This window comes from Acanthochromis polyacanthus, chromosome 18, assembly GCF_021347895.1.
Source record: "Acanthochromis polyacanthus isolate Apoly-LR-REF ecotype Palm Island chromosome 18, KAUST_Apoly_ChrSc, whole genome shotgun sequence".
Taxonomy (NCBI): domain Eukaryota; kingdom Metazoa; phylum Chordata; class Actinopteri; family Pomacentridae; genus Acanthochromis; species Acanthochromis polyacanthus.
Window position 1 is genome coordinate 9,884,776 of NC_067130.1, and position 15,704 is coordinate 9,900,479.

Consider the following 15,704-nt stretch of genomic DNA (forward strand, 5'->3'; position numbering starts at 1 on the left):
TGAATTGCAAAATGAATCTAATCAATCCCAATTTAATGCTTAAATGCATTTTAAATTGATTTTTCAGCCAGCACCAAATTTAACAAAGATCAAGTCCAGACTACCAGAAGTTGTGTCAAACACCCATAGATCTCATTAGAACAGATGGGGACAAAATGTGCCACAACAAACAATGATGAATGAAAAGGAAGGCACTGAGAGGCAGCATCCTTATCTTGTCTCAGTAATAATTCCATAATTCCAGCACACATTCATTAGCGAGAGTTTGGGGACACTGAGGGATTGTGATAATTATTGAGAGACGGAAAAAAGAAATCAGGAAAGTCTAGACCTGTGGCGAAGACAGAGAGACGAACAACGTGTGTGTGAAGAGGCAAAATGGGAAAGGAAGCAAAAAGGGAAAGGGACTGCAGAAAGCCCTTGGCCCCCTGCCTGCAATCTGCAATCTGCTGATGGCGAAGCTCGTGACGAGGAGGTGCACAGCGTCCATTTTTAGCGATGAGGTCATCTTTAATTAACAAAACAAAGAGAGTCAGCTGTGTCACTCCAATCTGTTATCTGCACCCATGCTCAAGGACACCGTTTATCTCCATATAATTCAATCTCTTTGAATGAGGGCTTATCGACGCATTGGGGTGCATTCTTGGTCTCAACCAATGGAGCTGTTACATAAACAGAGGAGGGGGATACCACTGACTCTGATGGCAGAAGAAAGGGGGACATGAGGAAAGAGGAGAGGTATGTGGAGGTATGTGATAGAAGACAGGAGTAAAGGAGTGGAAGATCCACATGTCATGTATCCCAATAAGCTGGCTGTGTGAGCTGGAAGGAGGAAACTGGAACTAAAATAAGGGCAAAGATCAAATGGCTAATCCGTTTCTCAGTCCAACAGTGCCAGCATGAGGTGACATCATTGCTGTGTAACCCTCAGTGCTGCCCGCTGTCTGGTTCCCTCTTCCTCTCCTCTCTCTTTCCTTTCCTCTTTGTCTTATCTTTCCTGCCCCCTTTTGTCTCTTGTTCTTCTCACTTCACAGCGCCTTTCCACATTTTTCAAACAATCTCTTCTCACTTTCTCCGTGCCTGCCAATCCTCGTAACTCTCCGCCTCTGCCATGCCATCGGTGGTTCTTTGTGTCACAAAATCATGTGTCATATACGACGGCGGAGACTCACAGGTTTTTAATTAGCGCTAAGTGTGCGTGCATTCGTGTGAGAGTGGTGGGAAGCACAGTGCTACGCTGATGAACGCATTCACAAAAAAAGTGTCACCTCAGCACAACTGTGATTTAAGGAAAAACCACCCAAATTAGCAGCTGATGAGACAATAGAGGGATTGTGAAAATGTGATGATGGAGCCCAGAAGCGCTCCGAATTCAGCCAATAAACGGTACGAGTTAGGTCTTTTATTAGACAAATTTCATTACATTTTTGGCACCTTCCTTTATGTCTAAGAACTCCCAGCGAGATAGATAGCTAACAGAGCTGAAGGATGTCTGACTTTATGCCACGCTTCAACATTTTTTCCCTATTTATTCCCACTGTCTGAAAAACAACCTGTAGTGCTGTGTTTGAGGTTGATTATTCAGATTTGATACCTTGTATGACTAAAATTTAACTGAGACCAGATCAGCTACTTATCATTGGCCAACTTATAACTGCGGACATGAAACATACTTAGATAGTCAGGTTGATTAAGTATTTGTTTTGCAGGTACAGGTTAAAAAGGACGTGCCTTCAATATCAGTACAGTGTCAGTTACAGGATGTAAAGTTGCTAAATCTCGCTTTTCACGTTTTTGCCACAAGATTTTTTTTTATATTTAAACACTTTTGCCAAATTCCTTCTAAATCATCTGTAATTGCGTCGTTACATTTACCAGCTGCTTTCCCTGCTGCTGTAGAGGAATGCTGAGCCCCACAATAACACATCAGCACTGCCTATCTGACTGGCTTCTCTGTGAATGTTGCCTCTGCCTTGGTGTGCCATCTAGAGGCCTGTGTGAGGCCCAGTCAAGTCACTCACTTCTGCACATCCATCACAGACGTGACTGAAATCTGGGAAGGATATGAGACTGTTAAAACAAATTACACAAGGCTCCAAGGGTATTAACAGGTAGTCTGAAAGATGAGCGTATAATGTGTACAACTGTCCCTGAATGAAAGATCAGAAGGTATGCATGAGACTTAGAACTGCTTTAAGGTTGTATCTACTCTCAGATGGGTTTCGCTTCGGATAAAAGCATCTGGTAAATGAAATTGTAGAATTGTACAATATATCTACATGTATGTATAGATGCAGTGTTCAGTGAAACGTGCAATGCACAATTATACACTAAAATATTGTTCACAAAAAAGGTTTTTCCCTGGAGCATTGGTCATTCGGTCAAATTGTACTGGCAGGCTGATATACCACCAGCAGGGTTTCACTTGGCTTTTGCTCTATGTCCAGGAGACGTAAGCAGGGAGGGGTAAAATAGAGGTAAATGTCTTGCCAAAAAAATTTAAATACCACTGATTTTCAGGGTTTCGTTTAATTACAATTCAGTTTCTCACAGTCAGTGGCGGTGCTTAATTACTTTCCTCTGCGGTCACCCGAGGTCAGAAAAATATACATTTTCATTTCCCTGCCAATCAGGATAAGTTATGTTTCTAGACTGTATGTTGCCATTAAAACTCCCCCTTGTGACTCAGACACCCTGCACTGATGCAGCAGTAGAATCCCCTGCTTCACCTGTTCTTGACTCCTTGCCTCACTTGCCTCCTGTGTCGATGCTGACATGTTATAATACGTTGAGCACACAGACTCTGGGAGCTAATCGGAGCTGTACATCTGCTGCGGCGGCAGAATACTTGGGATCCCCCCAAAGCAAGGCAAAGTAAATTTGCTTTTGATTGCATCTCACAGGCAGGACTGTCTTCCTTCTATTTAAGCACAAGACTCAGTGTTATTCTTAAGACTGCCTGAATTAGTGCATCACTGTGAAGCCAGTTTGGATGTCTGCATCTTGGTCTACACTATGCAACTGCATATTCTAGGACAGGGATCCCTTGACACTAAGTTTTCCAAACTACTGTAGATGAACTCTTTTTCTTATGCGAGTAAAGCTTGAATGGAGGCGGTCAAGGGTCAGAGCAAAATAGCAGCGTCTTACATATTCTCAAGTTATTAAAGAAACATAATATAGGAGCATTTTGCGCGATGAGCTGGGTGTTCCTGCGATAGAGTTCAGGCTGTTATCAGGAGGAAGACTAGTGAAGTTCATCGGAAGCCTTTTTGCTGTCATTTCTGGAAGAGGAAACCCTTTACTATGTGAAAGGCGATAAGAGGGAAAAGGGATCTGTTGCAGACGTGTTTTTCTGTATTTTTTAAGCCCTCAAAAATGAGAAAACCTCTTCATTAACAACTTTTAAGGGTCAATTATTGTGTGTGTCACACTCCTGAGTGAAGAACACAGTAAATCCGTCAACACCTTTGCAAATGCCTTGACATAGCCACGCATAATCCAACACCTACAGAATTAGGGGATGATAATATGGAGGGGTACAGGGGTGTTTTAGGTTGCAATTAGTTGCAGTGTGTCATAGATGGTGCATGATTCTCTCTCCCATGCTTCACAGCCGCGCACGTAACTGTGCGGTGTTGTTGGGGACACTGAGGCCTGCTAGTAGAGCATCATGTCCATATAAACAACAAGATATATGAACCGAGGGATCAGCTGCCCTCCGTGCACATCAAAGCAGCAGCTTTATCTCCCGGTTACTGTTGACCTCAGAGGGGAGATTTGTGAGGGACCAGGGAGAAGCCTTCAAGAAAAGATGACTTTTTTCAGACAGTGCTGATAAGTAGGGCGAGCTGAGGGGATTGGAGATGGGGGTCTTGTTGCTGATGGTTTGTACAGATGTGAGTGGAATGGGTAATGCTTCAAAACAAGATGATCCTTCTAAAGGCTCCCTCATGCAGAAGAAGAGGCAAAAAAGAGGGGCAAAAACAAGGTAAGAGAGAGAGAGGGAGAACAGGAAGAAATGTCAGCAAAGGATATAAAAAGTGGAGAAAAAAAAAGGTAATTTTGCGGTTCCTGGTTTTGCCGGTTGTGTAAGGTAACAGGACAACATGCTAGTGGAAACACTTAATTAAAAAAGGAACATGAATACATTCTAACACATACAACTTTCATGGTTCTTTTTTTTTTAAATTACCTGCTTTTACTTTTAGGTCCTTATTTTCTTAAATAAAGATGAATACAAAGAGCAAACTGTCTCACTGTCTGTGTTTACAGTCAAACAGCAGCTAAAACTAAATTCTGATGTAAAGAATACACATGCATTTATGCTTAGAATCAGATGTAAGTCAGAGAACATGGAGTAAAAAACAAGACAAATTGCAGGGAGAGGCCGAGGCAGTATTAGAAACAGTCAGTGAGCTAACATGGTTGATTTGTACACCACCCACCATAATGACGAAGGGTTTAAACTAAATAGGGCACTTCCACACAACACACTCAAACTTTGACATTTCCACTAAACACAGATCCCCTTTACCAGTTCAGAGCAGAGGTATAATATCCTTACCAAGCAAGAGGGAGTCACATAAGCAACATTTATGGATATTAGCTTTGAAAAAGATAGCATTCCCTGTAAAGGTTTTTCAAGGACTCGATGATTGCATCCATTCATGCAGGAAGTTGTTACGAATGAAAAACCTGAGCCAAAAGGGTGGCACATTACATCATTCAAATCAGCTTATTAACTGGCATGCAGCTTTTTGGAAAAACTGCATTTCAAAAAGAGAAACAACCCGTCTTCGGTGATAACTGGAGTGATGACTGAGCTGAAACCTCCACCTATGTCAACCAAGATGATGAAATTCACGAATCGTACTTACTGTTATTGCTAGAGCTTTTTCAAGGTGTACAACGACTGAATAAGCAAAGACACACTCATAAACAACCATTATCCATTATCTGGCTTGTATTAAAGCCTTTGGATGTCACCTAAACTAGATTTTTAGAAAAAGGAAGTTCAAAATATGTGGACATAGCTGTAACTGATATCATGTTCTATGAACCATTTCAAGTCAAATTACTTGGATAGTCCTGGGAGAAAATAGTAATGGTGGCATGACACCAAATTGTTTTCCAAATGAAACAACAGAATCAAGCCCCTCTTGCAGATAGAGGAACTAAACCATGTTTATTCTAATTGTCATATGACTGACCTTAACAATAGAGTGATTCAGTCTCTTCTCCTATCCTCGTCTAGACAGCACTGACATACAAACATGGCTTTGGGAACCCATTGAGGGCTGCATCCAAGTGTCTGCATCTCCATACTCACTTTCTGTCTGCCATCTGTATGAGTGTGCACATGGCTGAATGTGTGTGCTCTGGGTGTGTGACTCATACTCAGCATGGCTGAGTGTCTGTGTGTGGCTGTCTATCTTTCTTCTCTCTCAGACACCAGCCTGAAGCAGTGTTTGAACTTTCAATGGATGCGGATGCAGCTTCAGCTTCCGTGGATGCCGGCGCCGGCTGAATCCCATCTCCTGGATGCAGGTGCTGAATTTATTATCGATGATGTTGGCAATGGGCAAAGTCCCATCTCTGTACCATAGCATGTTTATCTGAGTCTCATCTGCCTTCTGCTGTAAGTGTCACTGTCCAGTGATGGTTCTTTATACTTTCTTGTCCCGTTTTCTAAACTGGTTTGCTGATATAAGTGTTTTAATATGAAATAATACCAATACTTGGTGTGTTATTATGTATTTTCAATACAACAATTGATTTTCTTTGGTGACTGACTGTGGCTTAGTCAAAGGGTTTAAAAACACATTCGAAAAATAAAATTACTTGAATTTAAAAAAGCAGTACTGTAATTAGCAGTCAGAACTGCTGACACTGCTCAATCTTTTGTTTGACATGGAGGAGCATTCAGTATGGATTGCTGAAATGACGCAATTTGATAACATTGAATTTTGGTACAACATCTTTGTGCTTCACATTTGACTGCAAAACTATAAAAAGTCTTGTCTTCCATAAAATTCCCTCTTTAACACTTGAAAACTGAATCTCACCTCACACTTCTCTATACTGCCAACTATCATCCCTGACTTAAGCTTTGGATCAGGATTTTTCCCTGAGATTGTCAAATATGGTTTTACTGTAATTCAGCCGAATAATCCTTCAGTGTGTACCCACCCTTAGATGCTGGAGAATAAGGCTTGACTACAAGCTCACTGGTTCAAATCATCACACAGTCTTGGAAAATATGAACAGGGAAAAACGAAGGAGTAACACTTGCTTTCCAGAAAACCACCAAGATGCCCTCGAGCAAAGTATTTATGCCCAAACTGCTCCATTAGAGCTTCTCTGTGGCTAACAGTAGAGAACTGGTTTCACTGTCAGCCTCTATAGGGAAATTTGTGGATGTCTGTGAATGACAAGAGGAGCTGAGGGGGGAAAAAATCCCTGAGGAATGGAAGAGCTTGAGAGCTACTGTGGAGTGCGTAACTTTGTATACATAAAGTGAACAAGGTACAATTTGTAAATGAAGTTCTGATGTATTTCAGCTTTGGTTTTAACAGGCATACTTCTCTTTTCCTAGAAAGTGCTTCTGAGAAGGCCCTTAAAAAGAAGCCAGCAGTAAGGATAGGAAGTACAAATCCAATAGTTTTAAAATAAGTCAGAGTAAGGGTAAGAAAACGATACTTCTCAAACTCTATGCCATTTTATTTGCTGAGTCCAGAGAACAAAATCTCGTCATTTTAAGAGGCAGCTATTATTTCATAAATCTACTCTTGCGATCCCTTCCAAGCCACCGTTTTGGAGAACAATGAGGGTTTTGAGCACTATTTTTTTAGTATTTGCAGCTGAAGTGAGAACCACCCAGACCCAGATGCATATCCATACTGTGATGTGTCACTGATTGAGAGCCTATAGCTTGCCATTTAACACTACTTTCTTCTCACTAAAAGAGTCATATTTGCAAATGCACATATCGACGCACTCAACTAAGCTGATTTTCACCAGTGTTCGAGTTGTGACTGCAGATGCTCAACATACGTGCAGAGACTGACCAAAACAGGTTAACAATTACAGATTAAGAATGACAGACATAAATGGAAGAGAAGAAGACAAAAGACAATGACTTTTAATCTGCATTATACTCTCTGTTACAACATGATTTATAGCGATGACTGGCACATAGCAAAGTGAGTCACCCACACCATCTGCCCCTTCCTACCTCACCTCTGCCAGCATGCCTGTGTCTAGCTGTCTGTACCCTCTCTTTGCTCACTGGTGCCCACGCTTCATCAGCACTCCTCCCAGGGGTGATGGATGGCCCGTCCATACTTCCCAATGTCTAAAGCCAGCTTCTTCCAGACCACCTCATTTCTCCAATATTATTAAATCTTACCCTTTTCCTCTGACTCACCCCAGCCTCTCGTCACAACCATGACCATTTCCCCAGCCCTACAGCACAATGGTCGGCACCATTTATGGTGCCTGACAAACTGACCTACGTCATCTTCTCCCATTCTCAATCTAAGCTTCGACTTCTTTTCTGTGTGCAAAACTTCGGCCTCAACTTTAACTCTTCTCCTTTTAAATCTTCACATCCATTTTTAAAATATTTTCAGTCCTCTGTCTGTTGATGGCATTTGACTCTGCTTTTTGCTCTCATTATTATTTCATCTTCATCTCCTCCTCAACATTTTGAAAGAGTTCATCTTGACCCAGAGGCACAACTTCATCGATTTCCCAGCAATGCTTCACCTGACATGAGCAATTGATTTTTCTACAGTCTCACTCTGATCTCAAATGTCCCAATACAAAGTTAAGGGTTGTAACTTCTTACATAGCAGATACTGTGTTTATGTAGCACAGTCACTGATGTTTGTATGTTTGCACAAGGTTCACATTATTGGCATTCAAGTTGGTGTACAGTATAAAAAGCTGAATTGGTCAGCACACGTTCACTTCTTGAGCTGAAATGTACTGAAATATAACATCCACTTAAGTGTGCACATACAATAATCATTACTTAAGCAATGAGAAAAATGAGTGAGAAAATTTCAAAACACACTGCCACTAAATTGTGTTTTGTAGAAATTAGCTCAGGCTTGGAATGTAAACCTCTTTACCTGTGTAGACCTCTGCCTCTGAGGGATCCTCCACTCGTTTATGTTGGATGATGTAGTCAGAAACTTTGCAGCCGATCAGAGGCTCCACATCCTTCCACTCCAGGGCCACCATTGTGCTCGAGGGCTCCAGGTAAGGGGCTAGACGCAAACTAATGGAGCAACATAGACAAGGCATGATTGAAAATATGGAAATAAGATGAGTAAAAAACAGAGAAAACAGGCATCTACAACTGTTTACTGCCCTCAACTGGAATATCAAATACATTTTTGTGTGTTCTATACTTTAAAGTATTAAGTGTAGAATAGATGAGCAGGAACCCCATGCGGTCTTTGTTGTATTGCAGTAGAAACTCCTGCACCTCTGCTTTTTTTCTCACTCAACAAATAGATAGCAAACAGTGACTTCGAACAAAGCAGCATTCCGATGCCACATGTTCTCCAGCAGTGTTCCCTGTGCAGTTTTCCCTCTTTAATCCCTCAAAAGAGATAAAAGAACAACATTTCCATTTTGCCTGCCCTCCAGCTGTGTCTGTGGCAGTGGCATGAGAGAGGTAGGCTATCCCTCGCCCATAAAAAAATGTGCTGCCCAGTTTCATCTTCATACACAATAATATTAAGTACTGCAGGTTTTAATGTGCCTGACACTGGCCAGAGTTGGAGATTTGGCTGCTGCAGTGACTCGTCACAGGCCCTTTCGTGCCAGGGAATGGACCCAGGGAGAGCTTAACCAAAACTCTGGTTGTGGCACCACGCCCTTCTTCTCCAACTCCATGACCACAATCCACAAACCAAACAATACAAAAAACAGGCAAAAAGTGAGTGTGCTTCTCAGACTACTTGTGCAATACTTGGACAGCATAATCTGTAATCTGTCTCAAGTATCAATGCATATGTTCCAGATGGTAAAGAATTAGGAACAATCTCAGCTTAAGGTTGATGTCGTAGCCGTTCTGGAGGTTTGGATCATATCATATGATCTCTATCAGTGCGGGGAATTTGTCCAGTTTTAATGGATTTGTAGATGCTCAAATTTCCATTTTTTTTCTGAGTGCTTTAAAGGCTTTCTAGCTTAAAAGCAAAGGTTCAGTGTTTATACTTGACCTTGGACACAGCATGTATCGTAACACTATATATTTAGGCCCACAAGGACAGTAGTCCATTGCATGATCACATGACACACACACTAGCCCACAAAGATTTTCCCCATGTACAATCTTTATAAAGGAACAGGTGATAAACACGGAAGAGATAGAACTATTTGTGTTATCTTAAAAAAAAGATAATAACGAGTTAACCTGACACAATCACCTTTGGTCTTGTTTGAATGTGCACAGAAGTTCCAATTTTGGCTACAGTTTTACAATGCATGCAGTGTCATCAGGTGCTGGAACTTCTTTTCAAGCTGCTCTAAATTTCATTCCTGCATTATTGCCACATTCAACAGCATATATACCCAAAGTCCTCTTTTTTTAATACAATAAATGCTTCCATTGTAGCCAGATCTTTTAAAATCTTTTCCTTTCAACTTCCTGTTTCTTTTTAAAAGTTCTCAAGGCAACAATCGCTGGGGTGGATGACTCACAAAAGCCCCAAGAGTATTATTAGGACACCTTGAATGAGAGCATGTTCTTTTCAGAGGAGTGTAAGGGCCGACTGACAGTTATTAGAACTTCAGGGACTGTGCTTGTGTCTACAACTTTCTCGAGTGCCCCGGGAGTCAGCAGAGACAGGTATGTGCGTGAGTGTGTGTGTGTGTGGTGTGTGTGTGTGTGTGTGTGTGTGTGTGTGTGTGTGTGTGTGTGTGTGCGTATCCATGGGCACATGCGAGTGTCCCTGCAGTGCATCGGTGCATGCATCCATAAAACCTCTCTTGTGCATGAATTCCTAAGTGTCATGGTGTCACCTCACACTTACATTGGCTGCCTGAGGGGACTGCAGTTAGGCAGGCCATCTTTGCTGAAGGCACTCAGGTCACAGCGACACCAGTTATCAATGACATCGCCCTTTCCAGCACACCAGTATGAGCTCATTGTGGCGCTCTTGAAGGCCTGTAAAGGGTAACAGGTGAGAGAAATGCAATTATCTCTTGGAACATGTGCTCCCTGTCCATCTACGCTTACCCCACCCCCATCTCCCACCCCGCCCACCTTCTCCTTCTCCACCATATTCCAGCACACACACAGGCATATGTCCTACTTCTGTCCATATAGTGACTTTCCACTGGCTATATCCGTTTTCTTTTGACTACTCACTAAAATTACCTTTTGGCTGCTAGGATATCAAACCACAGTCTTATGGTCTCTTGAAGAACTCAGAAATGGCCAAAACATCCTTGCTTTGCAAAAATGACCAGAAATCAAAGTCAGTCTCACAAAGGTAGAAGTAGAGGTACACACACAACCCCCCGACACACAGAGAGTGACCTTTTCTTACCCACTGTTCCCAATTACCAGGAGACAGGAACGTTTCACCAGCATCGACAAGCTTATGCTGTGATATCGTAGATGCACTGTGACATTTATGATAGAAGTGTGAAAGCTATGACACTCCCCTCCTCCCTCGTTCGATGTGTATGTTTGTGAGATCCATTGGCGTCGCTGTCGGTCGGACTGTGAAGGGGATGGAGGGAGGCGGGTAGTGAGATATTAAGAGGTGACATCATCTCCTAACATCTCCTTGTGCTACTTCATTAACGGGTGAAAGAAAAAAATCAAAGGCAGAAGCTCAGTCATCCTCTAAAAGGCAGCAAAATGCCAATATAACCGTCAAAGCAATAAAGTATAATGTCAGGGCTTTCCCTAAAGCCACAGGCATGATAGAGAGCGAGTTCAAGGGAGTTCGCAAGCACTCTGGCTCCCCCTGTCACACTCCGGATCAATGGAGCACTCAGTTATTTATGTGCTCTAACTGGTTGGCAGTGCTGCTGCCTCATGCAGACTACTTTGGAGATGTGCTTGATCATGGTCACAAAAATAGGACACTGGAACCATGCGGAAACATTATCATTGGGTACCAGGCATCCAACAAAAAGCGAGAGAGGAGCCACTCCTTTGTTCCAATACACCATGACTTTCACTTATCCGAAAGCAAAGCAACTGATGAGACCACACACATCTCGAAGATGACTGCTCACATGCTGAATGTAGACATGGGCACATACAATCGTGCACAAGCAAACTCCAATTAATGATTGGTTTCCACAGTTGGCTGTTTCATTATGTTGGAAAGATGCCAAAGAAAATTTCTGCAGTATGTTGATTAGTGAAAGTGACATTTGAGACGACTTTGGTCCTGACCAGAAAGGCAGAAAGCTTAGCCAAAAAAGAGTGAGGGTATGCACTCTGAAGCTGATGCTAGCATTTCCACAACACTGCATTGTAAGCTGTAAAGGAGGCTCAACAGACTTTCATGGGAACTGACTTCCTCCAATGCCGCTTACGTTCACTCAAGGCAAAATACCTTGAGAGTTCAAGTGACCTAAATGAGCAGCAGAGAAAAGAGTGAGAAAGAAAAAGAGACTGAGACTTGAGAGACCAAAGAAAATAGGACAGTAAAAAATCAACAAGACGAACAAGGAAACAAAGGTGTGAAAAAGGAGACTTCCGACTCTCAAAGTATTCCCCCACTTTACTGGGGAATGGATCCCTTAGCAGTCAAGGCTTTCTCATTGTATATCCTCCAATACAAACCCCTTTAAATGAGCCTGCTGAATGAGCAGTTATTATAGGGGGTAGACAAGCACTGTAATCCATGGCCATTTAATAACCCCCTGGAAAACCAAAAAGGTTATTATGTTTCTCCCTCCTTGCCTGAACCCATGTGGCTAACTGCTGCCAGAAAACAACAGCAGCAGGAGTCTTGCCACCTCATGTCAATGGGAAGCAGGCCACAGACAAAGGCAACATGAAAAACCTGGACTTAAGGTATATGCACGCACACAGACTAGACAAATATGAGAAATGACTTCCGATACTGGGGGCGAAAGAGAGAAAGACCACAGGACCGCCATGCGTTTGCCACCACCAGATTCCTAGGAAAACCCCATATGGGTCTGTGCGCTTGATTGCATGGCTGCACATGTGAAAAACAGACAAAGCGATTACCACCGTGTTTATGTTTGAAGAATAATGCAAGCCAGTCTCCACTGGGTAAACAGGGAATCTAATTGTGGTTTAGGGAATGAGGTGGGGAGCTGGGTGGAGGGCACAGGAGGTAAAACAGAGATGAGGATTTACAGAAAGGCAAGAAAAAGTGATTGTTCACGAATACATGCAAAGTGATAATATGTCAAGTGTGTGGTGGCGAAGACAGCAGTAAGTCTTGTGGGTGCGAGAAAAAAAAGGGGTTTTGGTCAGTAAGGAAAATCTTTTTAGTGAAATGAACGCAACAGTGAAAGGCCTAGGTTGGTGTGCTTCTATGTTCAGTGCAGTTACGAGATGCGTCACACTTGACAAGAGGAGGCTACTCTATCCGTTATTGATTAAACACAGATCGTGCATTTCCCAGAACACTACAAATCCATACGCATTCTGTGTTGACCAGATATGAGTAGGGAACAAACCGTATCCATTAGGCTTCATATTAGAAAAGCGAGTGTTTTGACAAAGACGCTCCTGTCTGAGCATTGACTGTAACAGTGTAAGACAGTTTTTGTGCAGTCATGACAGATTTGCTTTCAGGAACTAGTGATGCCCCTACTGTTACAATAACACATGGTTCTACCGTTTCACAAATATGCCACAATTCATCTCCACTGACCTTATCGAAACTGAGCGAATTGAGCTGAAATGTAATCACTGGCTGCTATGAACAGAAGACAAGAAAGATGAGCGAACAGCAAGGCCACTGAGCATCAGCAACAACTCCAGCCACAAATTCCAGGCCTTGACGTCATTTAGACCTTGCAGACTCACTGGCACCAAAACACAATTTGGACCTTTCACTTTCGTTGAAGCCTGTCGTGACTTACAAGAAGGCAAGGGAGGCCATTGTGACCTCTTTAATATATTAATCTGTTTGTCTAGTCTACGCTGACCATATTACTGTCCGTATTCAGAGGCTAATACACAAAAACACTGGCCAGCTGGCCCACAGTATTGATTTATAAGATAATCAACAGTGGTGGTAAAGAGTCTAAGTCAGCGCACACAGCAGACCATCATGGTGTCCTAAGTGTGTGTCTGTGTGTGTGTGTCTCTGTGTGTGTGTCTGTGTGCTTGCTCATCAACGCATTTATGTGGCCTTTCCAATCATTCAAGGCTAATGGTGTTAACAAAGGAACCAATGGGCTGTTCCTAGGAACCTTATCAGAAGTAGTGCTTCCAGGAAATGGGACACTAGGGGCAGTTTGAGGGTTGGTTCACCCAGAGGTTGATGGGGGATTGCCACATCACTCGAGAACCCTCAAACACCACGTAGGGCAGCGTTTGTTGTGTACCACCTCAGTCTGAGGACTTTCTCAGCCAATCTGACCTGCCCAGCAGAGTAATTGAATGGTTGGCCTGTTATCTCATTTTGTGTTACAAAACAACAATGTAACTCAACAGTTAAAGAAAACCAACACAGAAGAGGGGGAAAACAGAGGGAAGACGTTATTGTAGGATTTAAAAGCAAAGACAGAGCTAAATCTTGAATTATGAATTGTGTTTTTATTTTCTTATGCACTTAAGGGTTTAATTATTTTTGATGAATCTGAGGAAACAGTTTGCGTGCACACTTTTGTTTTCGAACAGTCTGGTATTTAGACAAATCATACTGTCTTTGTTCTAAGTAAATAAAACATTCTGATTTATTTAAGGCTACTATGAGTCTTTAGCAGTGTATGTTTGGGAAATGAAATGGATCAAGAGGCCTTTTAGTATGAAATCTTAAAGAATAAATTTTCCACTACACTGGAAGTACATTAGGAAGGTATCCCTTAATGACCAGTGTGAAGATTACAAAAAGCAAAGCCCGTTCTAGTATTAATATGAACAATGACTACTGCTTTAAGAGTGACTTGAAAAACTGCAAACCCGTCCTTTAATTATGAAATGCTAGTTTGAACTACTTATTATCAGATGATACATGAGTTCTAAAGTATTATTAAGGCCAGTGCAATTGGGCACTGGCCTTAATGAGTGAGCTTTCTAAGCCTTGTCAGGGTTGTGAATTTATCTGTTAAACAGTTTTGTCTGTAGCCTAAAGGATAAGTCTGTTCCGCTGCTGATGTAATTAATGCTTACTGGGTGTTGACAAGAACATAATATATACTGGCCACATAGAGCTTATAGGAATCTGTTTAATGATCTACTGCAAAGGAGCATGCACTCTCCTTGGTACTGAAGCAATGTTCCCCGAAATAAAACTCTATGTGTGCATTAGACTGTTAGTCTCAGGTTTAGCTTGAGTAGGTTTACATCAATACTGAAATAACAGTGTTTGAAATACAGCCCTTTTAACATATAATTCTTAAACTGCAAGGGTGCAAAAGTAATTGGACGCTTGGCTACTGAATGTTTCTTAGGCAGTTGTGGGTCATTTTACTATTAATTTAAGCACAGACAAGCTGATATTTGACTCTGAAGTTGACTGAGAGTTTCCAATTAGATTAAAGTAGACTTGTATACCAGCGCAAAGTAAAGACATTACAATGCAAGTGAGGAACTTAAAAGAAGGATGCTTAAAAATGAAAAACTTTAATGCCAGGAACCTGTCAGCTATAATAAAGTTAGTTTGTCTGCAAAAATCAATGCCTTGGTGCGTCTGATTTGCACAATGAAAAAGTAGAAAACTTTTTTTTTTCTCCCTTAATGCATGGTGAGGAAAACACACTAAATACTTGACTCAGACAGCAAGTCAAGAATGCTCTCCGGGAAGCAGATGCACATGTTTCCTTATGAACGACTGTGAGCAGACTTCATAACCATAACCTCAGAGGATTAAGCACAAGATGCAACCCCTGGTAAAGCTCAACCACAGAAAAGCTGGGTTGCAGTTAGCATATTAAAGGAAACTGGTCCAATCTTGGAACAAAGTTCTACAGACTGATGAGACAAAAAAAAAAAAATCCCTTTAAAAACTTTCTTATTAAGAGCAAAGTGTGGAGAAAGCTCAATCCACCACCTCATCTGTCAAACAGGATGGTGGTTCTGTTATGGCCTGGGCATGTATATGGCTGCCAATGGAACTGGCACCTATACAGGAGCCTTCTGAGTGCTCACAGTCAGCCAAATGCATCAAAACCCACTGGACGGCATTTCATCATTCAGCAGGACGATGATCCAACAACCTTTTGACGGGCCAAGTCATTCACCACACCTCAGTACAGTTAACCTGCCTTCCACCTGCTGAAGACTAAAGGCTTAAAGATTCCAAAACAAGCAAGGGCTTCACAGCAGAGGCACCTCAGTGATGTCAATGGGTTGAAGATTTCAAGTAGTCATTTATTGTAACATATTTTCCACAAATTATTAAATGGGATGATTTTTTTTTTTAACCGAATGTGTATGTCTAGCTACTTTTGCAAACTTTCTGTTCTATATCCCACATGGACCTCCTGAACTGTCGGTAATCTGCTCAGTATTT

At 41.9% G+C, this 15,704-nt stretch overlaps 1 protein-coding gene across 2 annotated transcripts in view; it reads right to left on the reverse strand.

Annotated features, from left to right (window-relative positions):
- The window catches only part of LOC110959713 (astrotactin-2-like), a 286,904-nt gene that overhangs the window by 40,189 nt on the left and 231,011 nt on the right, over nucleotides 1-15,704 (reverse strand). For both annotated transcript variants that reach the window (XM_051938273.1, XM_051938274.1), the window contains 2 exons: nucleotides 10,053-10,186; nucleotides 8,139-8,287 (listed from right to left, as the gene is read on the reverse strand). In XM_051938273.1, the coding sequence (XP_051794233.1) occupies nucleotides 8,139-8,287; nucleotides 10,053-10,186 (283 nt within the window). The remainder of the gene's footprint in view (nucleotides 1-8,138; nucleotides 8,288-10,052; nucleotides 10,187-15,704) is intronic.